The sequence below is a fragment of the Gopherus evgoodei genome, chromosome 7 (assembly GCF_007399415.2).
Source record: "Gopherus evgoodei ecotype Sinaloan lineage chromosome 7, rGopEvg1_v1.p, whole genome shotgun sequence".
Classification (NCBI taxonomy): domain Eukaryota; kingdom Metazoa; phylum Chordata; order Testudines; family Testudinidae; genus Gopherus; species Gopherus evgoodei.
The window spans coordinates 110,804,279-110,832,114 of NC_044328.1; the positions used below are offsets into that span (position 1 = coordinate 110,804,279).

The 27,836-nt window shown below is 41.8% G+C and overlaps 1 protein-coding gene across 9 annotated transcripts in view; it reads left to right on the forward strand.

Annotated features, from left to right (window-relative positions):
• SLC6A6 (solute carrier family 6 member 6) overlaps window positions 1-27,836 on the forward strand; it is a 75,810-nt gene that overhangs the window by 7,860 nt on the left and 40,114 nt on the right. For 3 of the 9 annotated variants that reach the window (XM_030571140.1, XM_030571137.1, XM_030571141.1), the window contains 4 exons: window positions 12,992-13,187; window positions 22,708-22,947; window positions 23,628-23,762; window positions 26,379-26,613. In XM_030571140.1, coding sequence (XP_030427000.1) covers window positions 22,719-22,947; window positions 23,628-23,762; window positions 26,379-26,613 — 599 coding nt within the window. In that variant the 5' untranslated portion in view covers window positions 12,992-13,187; window positions 22,708-22,718. Of the gene's footprint in view, window positions 1-720; window positions 793-12,991; window positions 13,188-22,707; window positions 22,948-23,627; window positions 23,763-26,378; window positions 26,614-27,836 lie in introns of those variants that run through there. The other 6 variants (XM_030571142.1, XM_030571138.1, XM_030571143.1 and 3 more) reach the window with 3 other exon arrangements.

Consider the following 27,836-nt stretch of genomic DNA (forward strand, 5'->3'; position numbering starts at 1 on the left):
CTTTGTAACTGGAATATATTCCATAAAATGGATCAGTCATGCAAAATTTATGGCCTAGAAGCCACATGCAGTACAACCTTCTACCACCTGATGTGGCATTTCAGCAGCCAAAGGCAAGTTTTGAGCACCAGAGCCTCTCTCTCCTGGTTCTGTGCATGAAATAGCATGACTCAGATTTGATGTCTTTAACCTGTCTCTATATGTGCCTTAGTGCCTTGGCTCCCTTTGGCTTCTTCAACAGTATGAATTTCCAAAGGAGAGTTTACTCCAGGGATGTGAATAATCAGAATATTGTCAAGTGTCGGAATTATGAAACTTCCAGGATAGAAACCTCTCTGTGCAGTGTGAATTTTCAGAAGGGTCTAAACTTCTATGGATATGAATTCTAGATTGGGATTAACCCCATCAACTGTGAATGACCAAAATGAGGCCTCTTCAGTAATGTTAAACTTTCAGAAGCTAATAATCCCCTCAGAATGTGAACTCTGAAGAGGAAATTAAGCCCAGAGATTTCAAACTTCATATGGTGGATCCCACTGATATATCTGAATTCTGAATCACAGGACACATGAATTATTTGCAGGGGCCACCTCCTGCCATGTGACATTTTGAAAAAGGACTCTTTGTTATAGTAAACAGGCATTTGTATTATAATGATAATAAAGGGACCATCTTGTGATTGTCACTTTGCGACAAATACTACCACCATTCATTACTTTCCATCAGTGCCTCACCCTATGGAGGAATCACCACTGCCCATCCACAGTGAGGAGGGGACAGAAGTCCCAACTGGTGAGTGCAGTTGGGATGGGATATTTGTAAAGGGTGGGGGCAATGATGCTACATGGATTTATATGCCTCGTGTGTGTGTGTACCCATTCGTTCTAGGACTTGTTACCAGTGCCCTTTTTTTTATATTTTTTAAGTGTTGTGTATTTTAGCGTTCCTGAAAGGTGATATATTGGCGGTATTGGTTCTCAGCTGATCCACAGACAAGGTACAACATGAACAGCAGCCATGTTAAGATTCCACTTCACATTGTTGTACTAATGTCTCTGAACTCAGAGCTAGAAGGTTCACCTTTATCTGTTAAAAAAGGGAAAAGGTAGTTCAGATTTCATGCCCTTTCAGCCTTTGGCCTCAGTGCTGAAACTGCCCATAAGTCTGCTTATTGGGATGATGGTTTTTGCAATGACGACACTTGTTCTTCCAGAAATCCACCAAACACATTTTAGATAAGCGACAGGACAACCAACTGATCTGGGTTGGATTTTAACCAGATATATATAGCAGCAGAGAGGGCCAAATACTGTGAGCCTCATATATTATATACCTCTGTGTAGGAGCACCAGCCTTTCAGATAACCAAAGTAAATAGAACATGAAAAAAACAAAAAGATTGCCTAGTGTACGCCTTTGGATTTTAAGAGGGCTATTGTCTTCATCTTTTTCCCCTAGCTTCTTGTTTAACCTGTTCTTGAATAGAGGCAATGACTGTACCCAGACTATCTCCTTTGGGGTTCTGTGCCATTGCTCAGGTGCAGCACTTTAAAGAACTTCTTACTTCCCATCCAGAACTTTTCCTTACTTAATTTCAATAAACTGCTCCCTATTCTGCCATCTTTTGAGCCTGACTAATTACTTACCTTCACACATATGATTACCTTAAAGGTATTTATAGATGGTCTCATGGCCCACAGATTCTTCTCACTTCTAGACTGTATTAATACAGTTCCTTCAATCTGTCCTTGGATCACGTTTATTGCCCTTATTTGTGTTTCCTTTAATTTTTCTATATCTGTTCTGATCTGTGGAGAGCAGAACTGCACACGCTATTCCCACTATGGTTGTGCTCAGACTGTGTTAACACGACACTGTTATCACTTTAGCTTTCCATATGATCCTTTTATATACACAGATCCCAAAATAGCATGGCATCTCCCCCTAGCAGCATCACACTGAGACTCTGTATTAATTTGTGATCACCCTTAGATCCTTCTTAAATTCACAACTAGCTACCCCTCAATTAATAGCTGTGGTGTTTATTTCCTCTCCCTCAATGCAGGAATTTACACTAGTACTGAATATCATCTCATTGCATGCAGCCTGCTTACTGCACTATGGTTTGGTTGAAGACATTATGATTATGTGTTCATTTTAATGCACCTAGATTTATCCTATATTTCATAGTGTAGTTGTTATTGTTTTGTTATTTACAGTGCAAAGAATTAATTGAGAAACATAACATTTTATGTTTTAATACCCCTCCTGCACTTGTCCTCTGTATATGACTCCAAACCCTATTTCCAGCTCCGTCATTTTTATCTGCATCCCTGCCCTTAATTTGTTTGATAATAGTTTTAAAATATTAGTAAATAACGTAGAAACTGACAAGTTTAGCATTTTTCTTTTTCTTCATGTTGTAGCTTTTCTCTCTGTATAGTTAGTATATTGTCATTATATGGCATGGAAAGAGGTAGCCTTTCACACAGTGGAGATAATCTCTTTCACACCCATGTTGGAGCTCTGCTCATTTGACCAATGGGGTGACATCAGTCCACTCTTATAGAACTGCTTAATCTAACTCCCTCATATACACTGGTATTTTTATCATGTCTCTTCCATTGCCCTGAGGGAGGCTGGACTGCTGGGATTGTGGCATCTGCGCCAAGAATGAAATATAAAGTTTGGTGAATCATGAAAAATCAAACAAACATACAAGTGTGAGTGAAAGCTTTTTATTTAATGTTTGCTCACTGCTGTCATGGAGTGCATTTCCTGGACTCTGTACTGAACTCTGGTGTAGCTGTCAGACTACTCAGCTTGATTCAGGTTCAGGTCAAACCAGATCAAAGGTGATCATTAAAAGGTTAAACTAAATGGCTGTATTATACGCATAACGCCTTGTAGCAGAGAGGAAACAAGTGGCCAAGGTGAACGATGGTGACAGAGATGGGTGAGAGCTGCTAAAAAGTTGGAATATGGGGTCTGAATATCCAGAGAATTGGATCTGGGGTTTTAATTGGGCTCATTGTATTTGTAGAGCTAGATGTCAGCTGCAAGAATATGATCTGTGTCTGGGTTCAGATTCTGATTATAGTCTCCCTTCAAAAATGTTGGAATGATTCAGGTGTGAGGTTTCCATTTGGGTCATTTCCCGAAAATAGAAGGGAGTCTTGTCACAGGTTTAGGTAGGTCAAAAAGGACCAGTTAGTAATTCTCTCTCTCTCTCTCTCTCTCTCTCACACACACACACACACACACACACACACACACACACACACACACACACACACACACACACACACACACACAGTCTCTGAAAGTAATTGATTGCAATAACTACTTAATTAGAACAAAAAGTAATTTTGTGAAGTAATGTGATTATCTTCTGTTCCGGATGATAATTTGAATTACATGTTAAAGCTATCTTGTCTTGCCTCTCTCAGATATGAGTTGGGATGCCAAGTCACTTTGCAATTCACATATTTGATGCAAAAGACTTGCAAATGGAGTCAGTAACACTCCCTATGCAGTAAATTTATTTGTTCAAAGAGTACATTTAACAAGGCTGATTTTAAATAATAAGGGAAAGGAACATAAATCCAGGTAGTTTATTACAGTTGCTACATGAAAACAACAACTACAAATAATACACACCCATGAAATATCACAAACAATAGATTCACCAATAAAAGAACCAACATGTGCTCATGCCTGAAACACTATGTCCTCCAGTGAAATACTGTATAGGTCCTCAGAGCTGAGGAATGGGAGGTTATAACAAAATAACATTTTCATCTCCTTGTGATCCGGTGAAGACATTGGCATTTCTGCTGAAAGCTCAATGAGACTTTGGATTAAAAAGGATCCTGCTTGTTCTTGATTTGTTTTTGCACGTTTATGAAATACATTCCCATGCAAAGCTAGGGGAGAAAAACGCCAGCAAATGTGTTAATAAATCAAGTCTGTAGATGAAATGGTAGAAAATAGGAAGTACTGAAAAGGAGGCTATTTTATGCGTAATAATTATAAGAGAAGATAAAGAGTAATAATAAAAGAATACAGGGCAAATATCTGGCAGTCTTTGTTCAGGCAAAACTCCAGTTGGCTTACATTCTTGTGACAATTAAATGATTTAGTAGACTCAAGGTGAAAAAGCGAGCAGAACAGCTCATTAATTCATTCTTATTTATGTTAAGGTCATGGCCAAAGGCCCCAATCAGCAATTGGGTCCTGTTGTGCCAGGCACTGAAAAAACACATAAGACAACACAGTTACTGGAGGGTTTACATTTTAAAAGGCAATACCCAGGAATGAGGTATTTGTAATTGCAGGAGTTTCATTTCAGTCACACAGTATTGAAAAACATCACTGAGGCAATAATTGTCGTCAATGGGACTGAGGAGCAATAGGGCTGTAGGAAGAGGTGTTTATTCATGTGATTCCAAGTCACAGGGTATGTGCACACTACCCGCTGGATTGGCGGGCAGCGATCGATCCAGCGGGGATTGATTTATCGTGTCTAGTCTAGATGTGATAAATCGACCCCCGAGTGCTCTCCCGTCGACTCCTGTACTCCACCGCCGCGAGAGGCGCAGGCAGAGTTGGCGGGGGAGCGGCAGCAGCTGACTCACCACAGTGAAGACACTGCGGTGAGCGGGTCTGAGTACGTCGACTTCAGCTACGTTATTCACTTAGCTGAAGTTACGTAACTTAGATTGATCCCCGCTCCCCCCATTGTAGACCAGGCCAAAGACTCCCTTCTCAAGTCCCTATCTTCAGATAGCATTAATGTTGAGAGGGAAGCTGTCAAAATTTTATTCCAAAGAAATGCACATGTAGGGCCTGATTCTGAGCTTATTTACACTGTGATAGCTCCTGACTGCAGGGTTGCTACTATTGATTTACCTTTGTATAAATGAGATGAGAATCAGGACCTTAATTTCCATAGACATGGGGCCCCGTTTTACAGTCCTTACTTAGGATCGAACCTAGTCCCCTTGAAATCAATGGAAATTTTGCAATAATGCTTAGTTGTTACTCAGACAAGATCCCATTGGGCCATATCATTCCCCAGTGATGCACTTGTAAATCTGATGACCACTGTTGACATCAGTGGACGCTCTCCAAATTTACAATGGAGTAATTTAGGCTCTGTTTACCTGGGGAAAAATGTGTGTTGTTTTTTTTAGTCGAGTTACCGTAACGGGATTGAAGCCAAGTAGACACAGTTTAGCACCGTTTCAATTATTAGCTGGTTATGTTATAAGCTTAGTCTAGGCTCTACTAAGAACCTATGAATGGCCATACTAGGTCAGACCAATGGTCCATTTAACCCAGTATCCTGACTTCTGATGGTAGCTCGTGCCAGATGTTTCAGAGGGAATATATAGAACAGGGCAATTTCAAGTGATCCATTTCCTGTCATCCAGTCCCAGCTTCTGGCTGTTGGAGATTTTTAGGGACACCTAGACTATGGGGTTGCATCCCTGAGCATCTTGACTATTAGCCATTGATAGACTAGTCCTCCATTAACTTCTTTAATTCTTTTTTGAACCTAGTTATTGTTTTGGCCTTCATAACATCCCATGGCAATGAGTTCCACAGGTTGATGGTGCATTGCGTGAAGAAGTACAGCCTTTAGTTTGTTTTAAACCTGCTGCCTCTTAATTTTGTTAGGTGACCCCTGGCTCTTGTGTTATGTGAAGGGGTAAATACACTTCCCTATTCACTTTCTCCACATCATGCATAATTTTGTAGACTTCTCTCATATTGTCCCCTCCCCCTTTACTCATCTCTTTTACAAGATGAACAATCCCAGTCTTTTTAATCTGTCCTCGTATAGAAGCTGTTCCATACCCCTAATAATTTTCTTGTCCTGTGCACCTTTTCCTATTCTACTATGTCTTTTTTGATATATTGAACTCAGGGCTTTAGAGCAGGATTTGCTCTATGCTGCATGCACTCTACTGTTAAGCTTCTCAAGACTCTCATTAATGACGAGTGCCTTCCTGAGGTGTCAATCTATTCCTGTCCTAGGTCAGACTGACTGAAAGACGGATGATCTGTCTTCTTTCCCTTAATGTGACTTTGCTCTTCAGAGGCAGGGCTGCTCTTCAGGCAGAATGAACAAAGATAGCACTCTTTGCCTTAACAGAAAGAACATAATTTGCTCTATGTTCACATATGCTCTATGCTCTATCTGTGTTCCTTCAGTAGGCTGGCTGTTTTCTGAGGACAAAAGCAGAATGTTTGTCTCAACCTCTACTGATTTTGCCCCTTCATGGGAATGATCACACATAAAGGGCCCGACTTTGCCAGGGGCTGAGAGCCTTCTGTGAGGTGCTGAATAGTCTTTGCGCCAAAAAGAGCTGATTGTTCTTTGCACCAGCCAAGATGTGCACTTGCAATACCTGCGCATAGCACTTACCAATTACATGTTTTGACAAACTGGAAGTGGCTTGGATAGATTTCCCTGCAATGCAATATGTTTCGAGCATTCACGACACTTTCCAGCCACTAAAAACAGAACATCACCATTCGAAAAGAATAATAAATAATAATGATGTGACTATTTCTATATGGCCTACTGGGAAATGACAATTAAAAAAACCCCCAAACAACCAGTTGTTTAAAACCACTCCAAATACATTACACAGTGAGTTATACCATCCGGAACAACCGTGTATACCAGTTTACTGCGGCATGGGGAGCCAGTCACAGGACATGTTGTGAATGCAGTAATGATTATTTGGAATATGTTGTTACATTCAGCATTTTCTGTTTATTTAAAGGAACATGCTTTGTGCTTTGAAGATAAAATGAGTGTAATCTAATATAGTGCTAATGGGGGCCATTGCAATTTTATATTCAGCCCAGAACTGTAATTGATCACTAGGGTGACCAGATGTCCCAGTTTTATAGGGACAGTCCCAATATTTGGGGCTTTGTCTTATATAGGTGCCTATTACCTCCCACCCCCGTCCCGATTTTTCGCACTTGCTATCTGGTCACCCTGTTGTTCACCCCTATGATAATGCAATATCTTCTCTAAATTTTTCTTTCCAATTACTTGTTTTGAATGTGTGAAATATCAGAGCATTGAAATTTGCTTTTCATACAGTATTGCTGTTATCACCTTAATCTTTGTCCCTCCTTTCCCTAAGCTCTCCTTCCTCTGTCTCTTATTTTAGGGCCCAAGCCACTTACAACAGTGTAACTTCATTTTAGATCAGATTCCAATCTCACTTACACTAGCGTAAAACAGGAGTTACTCCACTGAGGTCATTTGAGATCAGAATCAGGATCTTGATGCTAGAAATTTAAATTGTAAGCTCTTTGGGGCAGGGACCCTAGCTGATGTTTTGGTGGCATTGAAATCAGTAGTTTTGCCATTTATTTCAATGGCACTGGGATTTCATCCGATGGCTCTTTAAATCTCTGTTAAGTGCCATGAGACGTTATTGTGATCTAAAGTGTTTAATAAATAATTATGTAATAATGATTATAACAGTTTGGGACATTTAAATGATAGATACCCTTTCAACTCCCACCTTACCCTCCATCGATACGAAATTCCCATTTTCTATTGGTACAATCTTAAATAATTATGAAAAAGAGCCTCCGGGCATTTAGGATCTATATAGTCACTCATTGCTCATGCCACTGTGCGATGCCTCCCTGCAGCAGATAGAGGTCACACAAGGTAGTTAGTGCTGCACAGAGCAGCTGCTTCTCAGCTTAGCTGTTTTTCAGTTCAGCAACTCCAAGCCACAGAGCCTTGGCTCTGAAGTGGGGCTTCTTTGAGCTTCAGGAGATAGCAAATGTTCACTGGCCAAATGGGCTAACAGAACATTCCTTTTGATCAGAGTAAATGTATTTTAACCGGCCTCAAAGATATGCAGAACTACTCATAGACTCATAGACTCTAGGACTGGAAGGGACCTCTAGAGGTCATCGAGTCCAGTCCCCTGCCCTCATGGCAGGACCAAATACTGTCTAGACCATCCCTGATAGACATTTATCTAACCTACTCTTAAATATCTCCAGCGATGGAGATTCCACAACTTCCCTAGGCAATCTATTCCAGTGTTTAACTACCCTGACAGTTAGGAACTTTTTCCTAATGTCCAACCTAAATCTCCCTTGCTGCAGTTTAAGCCCATTGCTTCTTGTTCTATCATTGGAGGCTAAGGTGAACAAGTTTTCTCCCTCCTCCTGATGACACCCTTTTAGATACCTGAAAACTGCTATCATGTCCCCTCTCAGTCTTCTCTTTTCCAAATTAAACAAACCCAATTCCTTCAGCCTTCCTTCATAGGTCATGTTCTCAAGACCTTTAATCATTCTTGTTGCTCTTCTCTGGACCCTCTTAACTACATGCAATTTCATTTGTCACTCCAGGTAATTTTCAAAGGTATCCACTGCAAAGACGTTACCCAAAATTCCCAAACAATTATAAACAGTAAAACATAAGGAGATGCCTTTACTTAACTGCTGTTTCTACTCCAACAGCCCGACTCTTTCCAGGTCTCTGGTTTATCTGAGGGAAGGGTGTTGTTAATATGGACTCCATCAGGCCTTGTCAGAAGCCAAACCTAGATATGGCTGCCATAATGGACTACATTTCCTAGCCTGCTCTGCTTCCCTGGATGTCAGAGAGAGGCTGATTGGGAGCTACTAAAAGCCAGTCTTGCCCCTCTCCCTGGAAGGATAGGATAGGCTTATACACTAGGAAATAATTTAGCCCCATCTGTTCAGTTTTCTGAACTGTACCTTCATAAAGTGGGAAACAGCAATAGATTACATCAGTGAAATTTACAGAGCCCAATGTTGGAATATAAAAGCAATATATAACTAAACCCATTCGCTGAAATCTGTCAGAAATGATAAAAAACATAAGGGATGGAGGAAAATGGTTGAGTTGCTATGTTTTGTCTAGTCACACACAGAAACATGTTCACCCACAAAGACCAACAACAGGGCAACATATGGAAAGCTGAGAGGAGAGACACAGGCATTAGGCTGGCACTGTTGGAATTCTTTGCTCATATCAGAAGTGATCCTGTACTCCTCACTCGCACCAGGGTTGTTGAGGTCAAGCTGGCACTTTAGTGGGCTCTTTCTCTGAGTTTAAAGTTTAGGATCAGGCCCTTTTGTCTGCATGTGGAGTAGCTATGCCATGTTCAGAGCATCGCAAGCAGAAGTGGTCTGCATGTTCAGTTTCCTTAGAGAAATTAAATGTTTGCTTTAGGCACTATCTGCTTCTTATATCTCTCGATACATAACCAACAGTGCAGCTTTCCTTATATGAAAGCAGTCAAAGCTATGTGGCTAAGCAGAACTGAAGATATACTTCTGATTTAAAAATTAATCAAAGCCATGTGATATTTTGGAGCGCTAGATGTTTCATGGGATTGGTAATGAGATAGGAAGACTTTCACCTCCAGCTCATTAGTTTAAATCAGGTCAGTAGTGACCAAAATTACTTTGGAGGCTATTCAGAGGCCCTGTATAAAATGCGTGAATGATCTACCTCCAGTACAGGAATCCCCATCAGAGCTGACACCCTTGTAGGGAGTCTCAGCAGAGAATCCAAGCAGTGGATGGCCATGAAGGCTGAACTGCCCTTTTATGACTGGATATGATGATCCCTCCGGGTTATAACTGAGGCACATTGATGGTGGGGGGAAAGGGGGAATGCAGGGGAAGTAGACACTGAACTGGGCTGGCCCATCCTTAACCATTCAGTACGTAAACAAAGAATTTCAGTCTCCCGGCTGTCAGGCTGGCAACTTTCACAAGATGCATGGAAATAGAAACAGAGAGAAAACATCATATGATTTTTATGATTTTGCTTCTTTATGATGTTTGACAATTTGGAGCAGAGCAAATTGTGCAAAGTTTACCGTCTCCACCAGCTTATGCAGCCAGTTAATCACTTCTTCTTTTGGCATATCCTCCTCTGCAGAAACATCCTGGTCTCTGTTTCCCTCTGTATACCAGTAACCACTGTTAGATTTCATTTCCTATGCAAATCTTGATAAAGTTTAAAGCTTCTGTTCTGCTGCTGTTTTCTTGAAGTAAATAAACAACATTTCTCTCTCCCCGGTTTCCAAACCGAATGAAAAGCTCTTATTGTTCAAGGGCTATGAACTAAGATTGTCTTATAAAGTGCCTTAGAAGCATTCTTACCTCAGTAGGAGAACCAAAGATTCTTATCATATCAGCGCTGGCCTGCGTCATTTTAAAAGTCTACAACTAATTTGTCTCACTGACTCATATTTCTGTGAACTAGAGGCCCCACTGCAGACAAGAAATCGAAACAAAACCCCAAGGTAACTCATCGTTAGAGCCCAGGGCTCCAATTATGCTCAGTGGAATCACATTCACAGCGCAGTTGGACTCTTGGTGTGTTCCTCTGCTGTGGGCACAGCTGACATGGCTCAAGGCATGCACACAATCCGGTGTCAGTACTGTTGGTCAACTCTAACCTGCTGTGCTGCACAACCATGTTGCTATTAGTGCATTCTGGGTAAATTTTGGTGCATAGACACCTTATTGGTGGCGGAGAAGGGTGGGGAGAAGTGTGATGCTGGGGCCAGGGCATGGATTTTTGTGAACAGTGCATTTTGGGATGGCCTCCCTCCCACACAGAGATCAGGGATTTGGGAGGACTAGTTTGCCCAGTACACTGACATGATTAATACATAATTAGCCTACAGAATGGAGTCCCTATGTTAGAAACCACTTACAATCTGTTGTTTATGTTATAAAAGTCCTCATAATCAGGGTTAGAATAAGTCCTCAAATACTATCTAAAACTTAGATGGATACATAAGGTTAGTAAATAATGTAGAAATACGGTCCCATCCACATAGTTAGGATCTCATCCATGCTACAGCCTGGTTATAAAATTGGTCAAAATCTGTGAAATAACTTTTTGTATGAGATATTTATGCATTGCAACAGCTGCTCCTCTGCTTACCACTGGGTATATTACAAGGAAATTTGAATGTTCCTCACATTTCCCTTTCTTCTCTTCTTTGCATAGTGTCACATATTACTTATGGATAGCAATAGCCATCCCCCTACCAAACCCTGAATGAGATTTAAAACTGAATGTTTATTTTCCCCCAGAGAGAGAGAAGGTGGGTGAGGTAATATCTTTTTTGGATCAACTTCTGTTTCACTCAAACATTTATTCTGATGTATTTGGAGTGAGTATTTGGAAAACATTATAAGAAAAAATGTGACCAACCTTTGAGACTAGCCCATGAGTAAACAATATGGGTAAATGTAGAATTTACATTGAGAATTTGTTGATAAAGCAAAGCATGTTAGGGGAAAATGAAATTATTCCCAAGGGGGGAAAAAGCTATAACATAAAATATTTATATCTCTCTTTGTATGTTGCTTCATCCAATGCCTACTTTATTTTTATTCTACACATTTGAAACCTACTCAAAATGCGCAGGACAGATTCAATATATTATTAATCACATACATAAAGGCAATAGGTACTATACCAAAACATTGCAAATATTCAAGTTCATAAGGTCTCTTTTTTTTTTAGAGGTTACATTACATGATCAAGTAAATTTCTCCAAAGTCCATATTGTGTAAGTGTTTGTTCATGGTTATCAGAGGTAATAGAAAAGGTTAATGCTCAGGCACAATAATGAACTGTAACTTCATTATATAACAGCCCCTTAGAAGCAAAAAACCCAAACCAAACCAAAATTAAAAGACTTTACGAGATTTAGTAGGAAGGTGAATTATTATTTAGTACAAACAAATCAGTCAAAAGGGAAAAAAAGAGATTTTAAGGGACAAGACTTGAAGCGTCCTCCTTAACCATACCAACAACATTTGGGAATGTATCCATTGTGCCATGTATATTGCATGCACACAAAAATTTTGTGGGGACAGTCAAGGCACCACTCGTAAAAATTAGGGACTTTAGGTGGTATGTAGTGCTGTAGAATAATGTATTGTACTTTCAAACTTGGAAAACTGGTATATCAGGAGCAGTATAGCAGGGAAAGCAGCAGGAACATGGTGCTCACTTTAGCTTGTTGATAATCGCTATGCTTTTAGCTAACACACCCAGGGGATGTTAAATTAGGTCAGTAGTTGGCTTGATGTGAACAAAAACAAATTTTTAACTGGACATCCCCACTACACAGTTACCAGTACTATATATGAAGAGCATAATAGCTTTAATCAGTTCTTCCTACCTCTGCAAACCACCCACCACCATTGCATTACTCCTCTCCCCTATATGGGATCTTCACTTGTGGTGGAAGCACCACAAGAAGTCCTGCTGATGCACTTACCTGTATCTGGGTGTGTGGTGGGACAAGCCGATTGGCACGAGAAGACAGTGGCTGAGATTTAGGCCTGTTGGCATGAGAGGAGATTGGCTGTGGCTGTATGATGCAGAGGAGTAGCAATCACCCTGTGCAGGGATGCTCTGTACCCCATTTGTACCATTGGGAGGGTCTCCACAGCTCCTGGCTGGGGAAGGGGAGAGTGAGGTGGGTAAGGGAAAGGCCAGTAGGTCAATGTTCTGTGATCTGCAGGGTGTGACCCAAAACAGCCCTGTGTTCACACCGTCTGCACTACTGTAATAACCCTTGTACAAAATGTGCCTTGTGAGGTATCATTTGAAAACTAGTAAGTCGCTGGTCAATAATATCATGGTGAAATATAGGTAGCAACATTATACGTAAAGTTATGAATTCTCCCCTGTGTGATGTTATTAGCACAGGTTCAAAACCAGACTGCCCTGCTGAGGTAATAGTTGTTAAACAGCTCGGTCCTAAACAAAGGATGTGTGTTTACATATAAGTAGTAAACAGGACCAACAAGGCAGCAGAGGGAGGAGATGTCAGGAAACAGAAGAATTTGTATTTCAGCAAACATAAGTGGGGGACAAAAGAGCATGGCGCTTCCTTCACCACCAGACTCTGTCGTCTTCCTCACAGCTTTCATGAACTTTACTTTGAGTGGTGTCCTTTGGAAGAATCCACTTCGAAGAGTCACTGGACTATAAAAGAAAGGCACAGAGAACCCCAAGTTAGTTCTTTCACCTAAGAAGACAAAGGCACCAGCACCTTTGGGCCTCTGGAAGACATCGTGACCGAGGAGAGGGCCAATAACCGTCTTGCTGGAAGATTGGGGGTGAGAAAGGGCATCTTGAACAAAGCTTTGAACTAAAACTTGCTAGATTAAGTGTTAGACTTTTAGATGCATGTTTTCACTTTTATTTGCTTGTAACCATTTCTAACTTCCTTTCTTATTATTGAGCTCACTTAAAATCCTGTCTTTGTTAACCAACTTGTTTTACTATTAATCTAAACCAGCCATGCTGTATTTGTGCTAAAGTGAATGTCAACTCCAGTTAATGTTGCAAATTAGTCGGGTTTGTTTCCTTAAAGGAGATAATGGATCTTATTATTCCTCAGAATGTTGCAGGAGAGGGCTGGACGAATCCGAGCACATGGGTCTGGGGAAGTTCAGGACTGGGAGTGTGTTGGGGTCACCTGCTAACATTAACCAAGTCTGGTAAAGACAAAGGTGTATCTGTGATAATTCCTGGGAGGCTGTTAGATTCATAGTGGTTGAATCAAAAGCTACAGCATACAGAACAGAAAGTGCATGCAGGCTGTATGTCGTATCCAGTTGCTCCCCATCGCCTGTACTGAACAGGCCTCTTGGTGCAAGACTGCCTCTCCATCCTTGCAGTAGTTTCACATGGACCTTTTTTTGTTCAGCCGTAGGGTCTGGGGGGCCTAATTCCTCTCCCACTAAAATAAATGAGTTTTGCACTGACTTCAATAGGAGCTGGATTGGTTTCTGGCTTTCCCCTCTTCTGCTCACATGGGAAACGCTACAGAGCTGTCACTCCCCTCAGTCAGGATCAAAATACCTTCCTCCCTTTCCCCAAGTCCCATATGGAAAAGGTGACCTCTCACTGTGGAGTGTTTTGTTTCTTTAGGCTTCATGATCTGTTGTGAGCAGAACAACACTGCATTAAAATACAACCCATTGTATTCTCTTTGTAAGCACAGAGTAGTTTTAAGTCTCCGTCCCCACCTTTATCCTCCAATTAGAGAGGCCAAATCCAAAGTACAAAGGGCAGTGGGTTTTTTATTTTCCCCTAGTCAGCTACTGTAATCTTCTGGGTTTAGTGGTGATCGATGTATTGGTTCAATAAAGAAGTATAACAGAATAAAAATTCAGAGGATTATATGATTGCAGGTTTTCTGTTCCAGCTAGTGTTTCATAATAGCTCTGAGCTGAGACACAGTGCCCATTTACAGCACTTGACGAGTATGAACACAAGCGCCTCATAGAAAAGACAGCTGGAAAAAAATAGATACCTTTTGTCCAGGATACAATTGATTAAAAAGAAATTGCAACAAGCCCAGGGCTTTCCTTTTGTAACATACCCCAGCTAAATAAAGGAATATCTGTTACTTCCGGAATTTTCTGTAGCAACTTTTCCAGATGTCAGCCTTCGAAGGAAGAGAAAAGGAGTATAACAGTGAAAGAAACAGGCAAAAAGAGAAGCAGGACGAGAGATGATTTTGAAATGGGAGGGAGTAGAATGAGGGAGAAGAAAGGAAAGAAAGGGAGGATGGATAGATGAATAAATAGACATACACAGAGAGAGAGAAAAGAAATTAAGAAAGGAAGATTGAAAAAGGACATAAATGACAAAGAGGAGAAAGTGAGGGAGATTATAAGGAAAGTTTATAGAGAATCTTTAAAGTATTAGAGAGGCAATGAGTTAAATGGAGGGTTGTTATTTTCCAGAGAATATAAGGGGTGTTTTTTCTGATGAAGAAAAAGAATTGGGGTAGGAGTTAAGGACATTCTGGAGTCAGGCATTAATGGAGTCAGGCATTCTGTGGGTATTGGTACAGACCACAAGGGTAGCCAGGTAAAGATGTGGATCAGTATTTCCCCCCTGACAGAAGAAAAACCTGTAAAAAAGCCAGAACTTTTATCTGGAGTTACATGTTTTACTCATTTATTGAGTAGGCTAACCACTCTGATATTCTAAGGCAGGAAAGTGACAGACTGCAAAGTTGCATGGTTTAGAGTTCTGAGCTCCTAGGAAATGAGCCAAATGTAATAAAGATTTTATTTGGGGCCAGATGCTGCTCTTATTGAAATCAGAGTTTTTCCCCGTTTTCCTCAGGTACAGCAGGAGTGGTGAACTGGTATGAGCTGGGAATCACAATGCTATTAATATTGAAATACTCATATATATAATAATATGAAAATTAAAGGTGGCGCCAGCACGCTTACAGTCTAGGGATGGCTGATTTTGTGAAAATATGAAATGGAGATGGAAATTTTACTTGTTTCACAAATGTACAGATATCAAATAGGAGCTCTGATAAAGCCTAAACCGGCAAAGGGCACTCTGGTTAAGTAGGAGTATAAAATTAATTGTAACGTGATAAACAGAAGGCTTTAAACAGGTAAGTCTGGTAAGAAGGAAAATTAACAAACACAGAAAACACAACCTGAAGGAAGTTACCATTAGGGAAGTCTCCAAAACAGCAACAAAATCAGCTCCTGAACATCAGCCTGCAGAGAATATTCCAACCCTCAGTAAAAATCATGGGACAGACTCTGCGGTCATTCTTCAGGCACAGTTCCCATTAAAGTCCATGGGAGCTTTGAGTGTAGATCAACTTCTCTTCTGACTTCACGTGGGGGTGGGGAGTAGCAGGCTGTAGAGAAGCCCAAACAAGGGGCCCAAAGCAATTTCTCAGTCCATATTCAAATAGGAAACTGGCAGAGTCAGATCTCACTCCTATTCGATTTGTATTCAGTCCTATATTGGACAAAACTTAAGTTGATTTCAGCAGAAGGTTTCCATGAGTAAAAACTGAGTAAAGTCTTCAGACTTTGCCCAATAACAATACTTAGTATTTACAGAGCACTTCACAAATACGCCTCTACCCCGATATAACGCTGTCCTCAGGAGCCAAAAAATCTTACCACGTTATAGGTGAACCCGCGTTATATTGAACTTGCTTTGATCCACCGGAGTTTGCAGCGCCCCCTCCGGGAGCGTTGCTTTACCACATTATATCCGATCACGTTATATCGAGGTAGAGGTGTACTAATGATCTAATCCAGTGGTCCCCAACCTTTTCGTCTGGCAGATGCCAGACGAAGGACCACTGTCGCGATGGAGCACCCGCCGAAATGCTGCCGAATTTTGGCGGCGACGCCTCTCGATGACGCCACTTGCCGTCGACAAGTGACCTCATCGAGAGGCGTCGCTGCCGAAATTCGGGAGCGACTCGTCTCGATGACGTCACTTGTCGACGGCAAGTGGCATCATCGAGAGGCGTCCCTGCCGAAATGCCACTGAAATTAGGCGGCATTTCGGCGGGTGCTGTCCTGGAGGCCAGGAAGCGGTCGCATTAAGATGCCCCCGTGGGCGCCATGGCACCCGCGGGCACTGTGTTGGGGACCATTGATCTAATCCTTCTCATATCCTGGTGAGGAAAAGAAGTAGCCTTCTCAGATTTTAACATATAGGAATGGAAAATAAATGACTTGGCCAAGGCAGCAGAGTAAGTTATTGCCAGTGCCAGGATCAGAACTGAAATCATCCTGGTAACCAGTTTTGCACATATGCCATATATTGCTCCTTTGCAATGTCGCCTTTCTCTGATTCTGCTAAGAGACGACTTAACCAGTGTGCCGCTTGTGAGGTAGTTTTCAAGATGGCTATAATCTATCAATCACCTACACTCCGGAAGCTACTAAACTACCTGTATGTATCATAACTTCTGCTTAAAGTGAGTTTTTACAGAGTATTTCTGGCCCTTTTAACGTTCTTTCCTAACTAGGTTTCTTAGGATTTTGAAGGAACTTAAATAAAACTCCAGAGATCAGAACCAAAGGGGTACATGTTTGTTTATAATCTTCAAAGGCACACATGCAAAACTGTGTGTGTATTGTGGCATGCACAGACACTTGTGCAAAAAAACCCATGTGCACAGGCAAGCCTTGATTTGCACAAATGCATCAGTATATTTGCACACCTGAACTGGGTGCTCATGCTTTTGCTGATTTGGCCCTTAAAGATAACTTGACTTCAGTGGAGATAAACCAGGGATGAATTTGACGTTGACTCCTATTGAAAGGTGCTGTATTGCAGTGGTTCTCAGCCAGGACTCTGGGGACACTGTAAGGCTGCGAGATGGTTTCAGGAGGGTCTGCCAAGCAGGGCTGGCATTAGACTTGCTGTGGCCAGGCCAGGAGAAGTCCCGCCGCATGGGCCTGAAGCCAGGTGCCCCGAGCCCTGCCACCCGGGGCTGACACCGAAGCCTGAGCAACTAAGATTTGCAGGGCCTGCTGTAGCGTGGTGCCCCTGGCAATTGCCCTGCTTGCTACCCCCTAATGCTGGCCCTGGCTTTTATATGCAGAAAACCAGTTGTTGTGGCACAGGTGGGCCACGGAGTTTTTATAGCATGTTGGCGGGGCCTCAGAAAGAGAAAGGTTGAGAACCCTGCAATTTTGTATTGTTTTCCTTTATGAGAAGTGGGAGAGTGAATCATTATTCTAATGACAGAGGTAGCAGTTACGTAACTATACCAGAGATGATGTACTGTGTGGAGCTGCCTGGCATTAGCTGTGGGCATTCTCTGCCTAAGGCCGATCTCTTCTGGAGTTCTCCGCTGAGGTCCAATAGCTAACTGGTGGTGGGAGAGCAGCAACTGAGTCTGTGTTAATCAGACAGTGAGATATTCTGAGTAAGACATTTCATGCACCTGCCTGACAGGTGGGAGTGGGGCTGATGTATGTGGAGACTGAAGTTGTGCTGCAGAGAAAAAAAAGGAGCTAATATGCCAATTATATAGAGTGTGTGGAGCAGGTAATGATTATGCTGAGAGCCAAAGAGAGAAAAATGCAAAGGGCCACATTTAGCTACTGTATTATATTCTCCTACATTATACCAGCATAAATCCAGATTAATTACATTAGCTTCAGTGGAGTTAACTGAGTTCACCCCAGTGTAAATGAGAACAGAATTAGCCCAGCAAAAGTTGGATTTTTTTCCCCTTTTCTCCAGCGAGGTTCTACATATTTGGCTGCAGGCTTGGCTGCTGTTCATTGTTTATTCATCTTAACTTTAGCGGATCAAGCCAAGTCTTCCTGGAGATAGCCAAGGCTTCATAGAGGGAGCTGCTCTGGAAGGCAGACATGTCTCCTGGAAGGCAGACATGTGCCTCGCAGTTGGATTACTCATGTTGGACTCCACGCTTTTAAAAGTAGTTTTTTCCTTGGGGGAATTAGAGGGACTTGGGTCTCAGAAAGTGCCCCACTAAGTGATTCCGTAAAACATAATCTATCATTCTCTTGTTCTGACCTGAGCAGTGAGCAAGTATTGTTTCTGCATCTCCATCAGGCTATTTGATTGTTATCCCTTAGGAACCTCACCCAGTGGAATATAACTGAAGGAAATGAAACTCCACCCCCATTAATGATATAGACAATGCCTTTCACTAAACAAACTCAGCTTTCTTGACTTTTCCTTGCCAAACAGAATGGCCCCTGCTCCTCCCTTAGAGACTCCGTAGGCACTTCCTGTAACTGGGAGTGGTTGTGTAGCCACCAGTAGTTGGCAGCTAATGGGATAAAGTCCCACAGTCCCTAAAGGTAACATATGACATAGGCTAGAATTGTAGTCACAAGTGGCAGTTTAGTGTTAATTCCTGTGGCACTGATGGACAGTACGTGTCTGCCAGCCATAAACAGACACTGTATCTTAATGGACAATAGAGCAGAGACCTTGCCAACAATAGATGAATAGATTCATAGCAAAAAATAAAATGTTACAATGAGGGAAATAAAAGATCCAGAGCTGCGCGTTGCACAGCTATCAGGTATGTACTGTGCCTCACTATGCAGCTGGTTAAATGCTATAAAGGCCTTATAATTAGTTTCAAATCCTGCTGTCTTCTTCACTCAGTGAAATTCCTACTGATAGACTAAAAACCTAGTGTAGAGCTGAGGGTTTGTCACTACAAGATTGCAGAAGTGCCAAGATCCATCATCAAGTTCCAAGTTATTTTGGATCAGAAAATAAAACTCAAGACTTAAATTTTCCAAAGCGAGACACCCAAAATGAGTGGACAAGTAGAGCACACCAAATAAGAATGCCCTTTAGAAAATGTAGTGCCATGTGTTACAAAATTAGACTCCCAAAAGACAGCAATTAGCACTTAGCCTGTAAGCTATTAACTCTAACTACAGGACAGTCAACCATCTCATAGATAGATAGAATTTATAGAACACAGCATGCAAAAAATTGGTTAGGTTTGCAAATTCTAAATGAAATTAACTTGCACTTTGGTTGAAATAAGACAACAGCTGGTAAGATTAGACTGGATTAGCAAACTCACTAAATAATTAAATAAAATAAGACCTCCATAGAGGAGCAGAAGCATTATCTCACTGCAGATCGTTGATCTGTTTAGTCAGGTATCTTGTCTCTATGAGTGGCCACTTCCTGATGCTTCAGTGGAAGGTACCAAAAAAACACCCCCCCAAAAAACAAACAAACAAACAAACAAACAAAAAACCAAACCGTAATGGTTAATGATGATTAAGGCTGGGAGTTGGTCACGGAAGTAATGGATTTTGTGACTTTCCAGGACCTCCATGACTTCTACAGCTGGCAGGTGCAACTGAACCCAGGGCTGCTCAGCAGCGGCAGTCCCAGGTGATGGGGCTACCTCCCGCCAGTGGCGGCGGTCCCTGGTCGCTCCCTGCCAGCAGCAGCAACAGTAGTCCCGGGCTGCCTCCCCTCCTCCCAGTAGCAGCGGGGGGTGCCCCAGAGGCCCCCCTCCCGTTCGAGCACCAGCAGGGACCCGGAGCCCATCCAGCACCAATGGGCACCCCGGAGCCCCTCTCACCAACAACAGCGGGTGCACCAATGGGCGCACCAGAGGGCTCCCCCCCCTGACCAGCAGGTGCCTCAGAGCCCCCCACCATAGCACCAGTGGGAGCCCCAGTGCTCCCCCTCCAGAGCAGTGGCTGCACCCCTGGAATCCCCCAGAACACCCAAGATTTAGTCAGGGTTATATGGTACAAGTCATAGGTCATGGGGCTGTGAATTTTTGTTTATTGCCCATGACCTGTCCATGACTTTTACTAAAAATACCCATGATTATATCTTAGCCTTAATGATTATCCAGCATCTTATCTTTCTCCTTCCCCAAGCTTCCCCTACGGTTCACTAGTATGTATATAATAACAGACCTTTCTCTGAGAATACCATAGTGATTAAGTAGTGCTAAAACAAATGGTTTGTTTTTTTAGCTGTCAGAGCAGTAGGAAGCTGTTGTTTCAGAGGGCCATCTTACAAGAACACTGGGCTTTCAAATGTTTAAGGCACTGGGGCTTGACTGGCCCAGGTTTGACTGGCATAGAGATACATGTTGTATGGAAAGGTTTTCATCTCTATATCTCATACGGATGCATGAATCTCAGAATCATGTTCCAGTTAAAAACTTCTTGTAGAGCTAATGTCAACCCAAGCTTCTAAATCTGTTTACAGATCAGAGAGCAGCGAGGAAGTACTAGGCTTACGGCTATCAAATGGGATAATATGAAACATGATTTTTATGACTGTGCCCACATTATAACATGTACCAAGCAAGGAATGGCTGTGGCATGGCATAAATTTGCTGGTTTGTTTGGGTCTGATGAAAATGTTTATTTTCAGCATCATAACACTGTGTAAACGTAACAAGCCAGAGTCAGCTGAAGTCATTTGAGTTGCATGCAGAAGAAATTTGACCTAAAAAAATATATATATATATATATATATATATATATATATATATATATATATATATATATATATATATATATATATATATATATATATATATTATTCCTATACTGTTTTAGTTAAGAACTCCTGGATAAAAAAGGCACTTGTATGTAAAATTATGTCATGGTTTATTATTTTCACATGGCAATTCATCATTTGCCCACTATTAAATTAGCTGGCCCTTGTGGTTGCATTTGCTTTTGGTTTTACATCAGGGTCAGTCATACCCTCGGATTTTTAATTAACTAACCAACCAACCCTCACACTAGGAAAATGTGTAATTTTATACGTGCATATAAGAAGTTAACTGAATATGAAAGTTATTTGCTTTTACTGATGCCAAGTGAAAGCAGTGTCATTGTGAAAATAGAATACATTGAAGATGCTTTTTCAGATCCTATGGTCCGATTAGGAGAAATGGCTTCCCATTCCAGCTTGTTAAGGATAAACCATCACAATACTTTAGTCAGAGCCAGACTATGGCAGGCTGTAAATGATACAAGATTCTAGGAAGAATTAGGGCAGTGGCAAAGAGCAATGGATGTTACTTAAAAAATGTGAGAGTACTGTACACTCCAGCGGAAGACATCAGAGTGCAATATGTATTTCATTTGGACTTACCCATTGAGAGGAGTTAAGAGGATTCAGAGATGCGTGCATCGAATAAGCAGCAGCAACCTGAGAAACTCTGCCCCTCTGGTTAAGGTGTAGTCAATGTCCAGACTCCAGAGAAACATTTTTCACACCGCAATAACAACAAGGACAATAAAAAGATTTTCTGGTCCGTTCAAAAGTGTCCGGCAGTCTGGATTTGGCCTGCACTCAGCCTGTTAACTATCTCTGCTGTCGGGGGTGCTGAGGCTTAGCACCATCACTTACTGGTGCAGCATGCGTTCCCTATACACCCACTGCCTGCAGCTAGTCAGCACACAAGGACTGCACATCTTTTACGCCTCCTAAATCTGGCAGCTGTCACCCTCTTAGAGCAGTGAGGCTCCAGTGCCAATGTACATAGCCTCTCAGTGCTTACTGGCCTGATCCCATGCCCAGTGTTGTCAGTGGGAGTCTGAGTCAGTGGAGTGTTGGCAGGGGTGAAAATAACTTAAGAGACTTACTGGTACGCAGGGCAGCCAGGGTCCTGAGCAACGGGGGGGGGGGGGGACCTCTGCACCCCCGAAAGGGCTTGGCCTTGGGCAGAAGGGGCGGGGCTGGGGCCAGACTCCCCCAGCCAGCCCTTCAGCACTGCTCGGCCTGCACCGCCTGGGGCTCCAGGGGTGATTTAAAGGGCCCGGGGCTCTGGCTGCTGGCGCGGTAGCAGTAGTGGCGGCTGGGAGCCCCAGGCCCTTTAAATTGCTGCCGGAGGCCCCTGGTAGCAGTAGAGGCGGCCGGGATCCCTGGTGCGCTGGCGGTGATTTAAAGGGCCAGAGGCTCCAGCTGCTGCCAGGAGCCCCAGGCCCTTTTAAATTGCTGGGTCTGGAGGAAGCTGCCCGTTTTTGCCTCCTTCCCCATCAGTGGCCCTGCCAGTGATGTGGGCTGTGTACTGGCTCTTACTGGTACGCCGTACCATACTGTACTGGCTTCCTTTCACCTCTGAGTGTTGGATCAAGCACAGGAAGTGTTTGCATCATATTCCGACAAGGTCTTGCATAGGTGGAGACTTCTGTGTACTTTATGAGGCCTATTTGTATCCTGGTCAGTAAAGGAAACGTGTGCGTTAGTAATGGGTGACCTTTGAGGGAACTTAGTTTGGTAAAAGAAGTTTTGTACATTGGAGTTCTTCCAATAATATCTGTTTAATACATTCATGCCATTTTTTCTCTTTAGAAACCAGAAACATGGCAACAAAGGAGAAGTTGCAATGTTTGAAAGATTTCCACAAGGACATCCTCAAACCTTCCCCTGGCAAGAGCCCTGGGACACGCCCTGAGGATGAGGCAGAGGGGAAGCCGCCTCAACGGGAGAAGTGGGCGAGTAAGATTGATTTTCTGCTGTCCGTGGCTGGTGGATTTATTGGTTTAGGCAATGTCTGGCGATTTCCGTATCTCTGCTATAAAAATGGCGGAGGTGAGTATTTTTCTCTCTCTTTCTAATTCCTTTTCATTCAGCTATATATTCGTCCAACCATCCATCCTTCCAATACTGTAGCATCGGAGTGTCTCTCACATATTTAAAATCGAAATAACCGTAACAATCTCTTTCCCAACCTGTAGGAGAAATCACTTTATTATTTCATAGTTAATATTCAAGCTCTGTTATGAAAATACCCAACAACCTTGAATTTTACTATTATTATAGTTGAACTTCACTTTTAACTTAAAAATAAATATATACATTAATTATATGGATCAATATTCTCAGTGTAAATGTAGAATAACTCCAATTAATGGTGCTACTCCAAATTTATAGTGGTGCAACAAAGGCAAGACATGAAATGAACATTTCTTTTGGGTTTTAAATAAAAATACTGTTTTAGCTTAAATGAAATGAAAGTAGATCTAATCCTCATCATCTTTATAGATGTTCACTTTAAAAAGGAATGAAAATGCCTTTTCACTTTGGTTTTTAACCATTCTATTTTTAATCTTTGAACAGGGGAAATAATCCCAGAAAAGTAAAATTGTTATATGGGTACACAAGGGTATCAAATGTGTTTCCCTGTTACATATGTCTACCGCAGCATGTGTATTATTATTCATTTTGAATTCTCTTAATCTTTATTGTGCATCATTGTGTTTTCTCTACAGGTGCATTTCTTATACCTTATTTCATTTTCTTGTTTGGGGGAGGTCTTCCTGTGTTTTTCCTGGAGGTGGCGCTAGGACAGTATACCTCTGAAGGAGGAATTACATGCTGGGAAAAGATCTGCCCTATTTTCACTGGTTAGTTATTTTCCTGCCATATCATGACACAAGACACAGTTAATGAACGTAATGACATGTTACTTGGAAATTTTAAACAGCTCTGCTAGACGCACCAATGGCAGAAGGTGTTATTAATGGGTAATTTCCATTTCGGCAACCAGTCCTGCAAAGTGCGGAATGCCTTCAACTCTCATTTTTTCAACACCAAGGCCCCAGTTCATCAAAGCCCTTAAACATTGCCAAAGATTGCTACTGTGGGGTTTATGCATAAATTGAACTGCCTTTGTACATAAGGATGGGATTACTCAGCTGTTTAGCACTGTGAATGTGTTTAAGTGCTTTGCTGAAGCACTGAATACACCATGGGGGAAGTTCACCCCTGGGCAGAGGGCCACCATGAGGCATATATACCACTTAAGCTGCACTTAAATCCTCAGATATTAGGGCCTGATCCTAGAAAGGGACTCCCATTGATTTCAGTGGTCTTTGGATCAGGTCTCTAAGGTGCACCTTCGTTGTGGTTTATTGCTTAAAAAACAGGGGGCAAGTATATTCCCTTCATGTCCATCAGAGCTGCTATTTGTGGTAATAGCTGACTATAGGATATTGGTTCCTGGAAAGGTAGAAGTCTGAGAGTATAAAGGAGAAATCACAGTATTAATTTTTGTTGCTGTCATCTTGTTAACTGACAGAAGTGCCAATAAATAAGAAAGAAATTGCATGTTGTGCTCTAAATAGGCCCACAGTAAGAGGCTGTGCAATCTGTGAGAAAGAGAGAGGGCATTTCACATTGTGTTGCTGAGAGTTGGAGAAGGTAGTGTTCCCTTGAAATACTAGGGGATCAGAATCTTTTCCATACTCTCATATCCTTTTGCGAAAGTACCTTTCCAAATATTACCCTGGACTGGAAACCAAACCCTTTTTGCTATGCAAAACCTTGCCATTGGCATCACAGTTATATTACATGCACAGCGGGAATGTGAATGGCTTTCTGTGGAAAGATTCTAGCATAGAGCTTTTGCAATAATTAGATCAGACTGTGAAAAACAGCTCTGATTGCTCCATGTTATTATTAAAGGACATTTGCCAACAAATGAAGAAACACTTGCCGTTCACAAGAATTGTGCTAATGCCACTCTGAAATTTAATGGGAATATAAAATTAAAAGCAGGTTACCAACATCCTTTAGAACCCGTAACTGCATCCCACACATTGACTGGCTTCAGAGAGACACCGGGAAATGAACTGATTTGTTAGAATTAACCCCCATTAATTATGAGTGATTACACTGGCTAGCTAGAGATGCACTACTTTCCTTTTCAAAATTTAAGTGGGAATGGGCACCTTAAATTGACTTAGGCCTTGATTCTGCCACCCTTACTGATCCTAAGCAGTATCTTACTCCTTGAAATGAATGGAACTACCCAAGTAAGTAAGATCGTATCCAATGGGCCAAATTCTCAGCTGTTATGCTGAAGTCAGTGGAATTATCCTGATTTACACCCCTTTCTTTTCTCCCTCCCCTCTCACTAGGCCATGGGATGGGGGGAGAAGGGAATGCTCTTGGTTTAACTAAAAATCACCTTGGTATCCCTGGAAAAGGAAATTTATGGTTCTAATAATATGGCTAAGTGAATGTTCTGACTGAACTGTAGAATAGCTAGTACACTCTATGTGGGCGGGGAGAGGGGGTTGCACTCAGCACAAAATTCTTGGCTGTGGAGAATCACATTGCAATACGGTTTAAGGCTGTGCAGTATAAGGCAGATCTGCCAGGTGTTGACACAGTATATCAGTAAACACCTTTCATATAAACCTATTTATTTAATGTAATTCATTCATTTTACAAACTATTGTAAATCTTTGTTGAGAAAACAGTTTTTCTCGCTCCCATTCCTAAATGGAACATTAGTTTCAGAAAGCCCTTTAAGATTCTAAATACTAGTGGTCAAAAGGTATCAGAAGAAGGATCTGTATACAGGCCTTTTGTTTCTTACTTTTAACAAAGAGACTGGTTCTCCTCTGACACAGAGGTATAAATCAGAACTAATGCCAATGAGATTACGGTGGTGTGAGAGGAGTCAGACCCACAGAATAGTTTTGGAATTTAATTCTGCCAGAGCTGCATTCCATCACCTCCTTGATTGCCATTTTAAGTTGTGGAGGACGTGGCCTTATCTGCCCATGACCCTGTGTTTAAAAACAAACAAGGGACATTTTTTATTGTCAAGTATTGATAGCAGAGTTAAACATTGATCTCATTAGTAATAACGAGCACAAATAGCAGACTTTCTTTGCAAAAGAGAAATGGGTGCCTCGACTATGGCTTTCACTTCACTCGCTTTGGAATTTTTAAATACTCGTCTTATTTTGCACATCCACTGAACCTTCTGCCCAAAGATCTTATTAACACCGCTGCAAACACTGGTGCTAGTGAGAATCAGTGACAATAGCTTGATTATGCTTTAGTTGCATGTGTTGTTTAATGGGATTCAGTTTCCAATAGTGATATATCCTACACCAGGATTTAAATCCACAGAGTATTAAAAATTAACTTTAAATATCTGAGATTTCATAGTGTTGGAACAATAAGTGACCATTATTTATGTGCTTTATTTATTTATTTTGTATTAGGAATCGGTTATGCTTCCATAGTGATTGTGTCCCTTCTGAATGTGTACTACATCGTCATCCTGGCTTGGGGGGTGTACTATCTGTTCCAGTCATTTCAGAGCATCCTACCTTGGTCACTTTGTGGTCAGAAGTGGAACACACCTACTTGCGTGGAAGACACTCTCAGGAAGAACAAAACACTCTGGTTGTCACTGAACATTACGAACTTCACTTCGCCCGTCACAGAGTTTTGGGAGTAAGGACTTGCATTATTATCTTTTAGAGCACTTTATTTAAAGGACAGAAATCATAAATGCAAATACCTCCTTCTATTGAAACTCCATGGGGAATTTTGAATATGGGAAAATGAATAGATCTAGGTTGGAGGCCTTGCCTATAACCTGACTGAATAATTGATGGCCAGCAATTAGAGAGGGTGCACTGATGCTGACCCCAAAGTGTAGACAACAGCAAGCCAGGGTGCTGAATCAGGGTTATACCCAAGCATAGATAAGGCCATAGTGTCACCTTCTTATAGGGTGACCAGATGTCCCGATTTTATAGGGACAGTCCCAGTATTAGGGGCTTTTTCTTATATAGGTACCTATTACTCCCCAACCCCTGTCCCCATTTTTCACACTTGTTATCTGGTCACCCTACCTTCTTAATGCCAAATGCAATGTGCAGCACTGATCCTGGTCAGTCCTTTGTGTTATCCCATCCAGGTACTAACAAGACCCAACTGTTCTAGCTTCTGAGATCTTAGCCTAAGGTGGTATAGTTGCAAAGACCCAGCCTCAAAACAAAAATCCAGCCTCAGAAACTACTTTTAAAGTAACATTAAGGATCTTATTTGAACCCACAAAAGCAAGTGAAAGTGCAAACTTGTGCTAACAGTATTGTCTTAATTCTTGTGGTACTTGGGTATTGCTGCACACATGAGGGTAAATTCAGACCTACTGTAAGGGCTGCAATGCCATGGATTTCACTAAATCCATTGTATTTGACCTGTGGCATAGAAGATAGCTCAGTCTTCTCAGATCCTTGTGAAAAAAAGGACAATGATCAGAGTTAATGGATAATGAATAGCCTGGGTTTTCAATCATACATTTAGGCCTGGTTTACACTGGGGGAGGGATCGACCTAAGATCCACAACTTCGGCATAGCTGAAGTTGACGTATCTTAGGTCGACTTACCTCGCATCCTCACGGCGCGGGGTCGACTGCCACTGCTCCCCCATTGACGTCGCTTCCTCCTCTCACCGTGGTGGAGTACAGGAGTCAATGGCAGAGCGACTGGGGATTGATGTATCGCGTCTACACTAGATGCGATAATCCCCGATAGATTGATCACTACTCACTAATCTAGTGGGTAGTATAGATGCACCCTAAATTGTAAAAACAATGAGGAGTCTGAAGAAGCGGGCTTTTTTTCCCACGAAAACTTATGCCCTAATAAATCTGTTAGTCTTTAAGGTG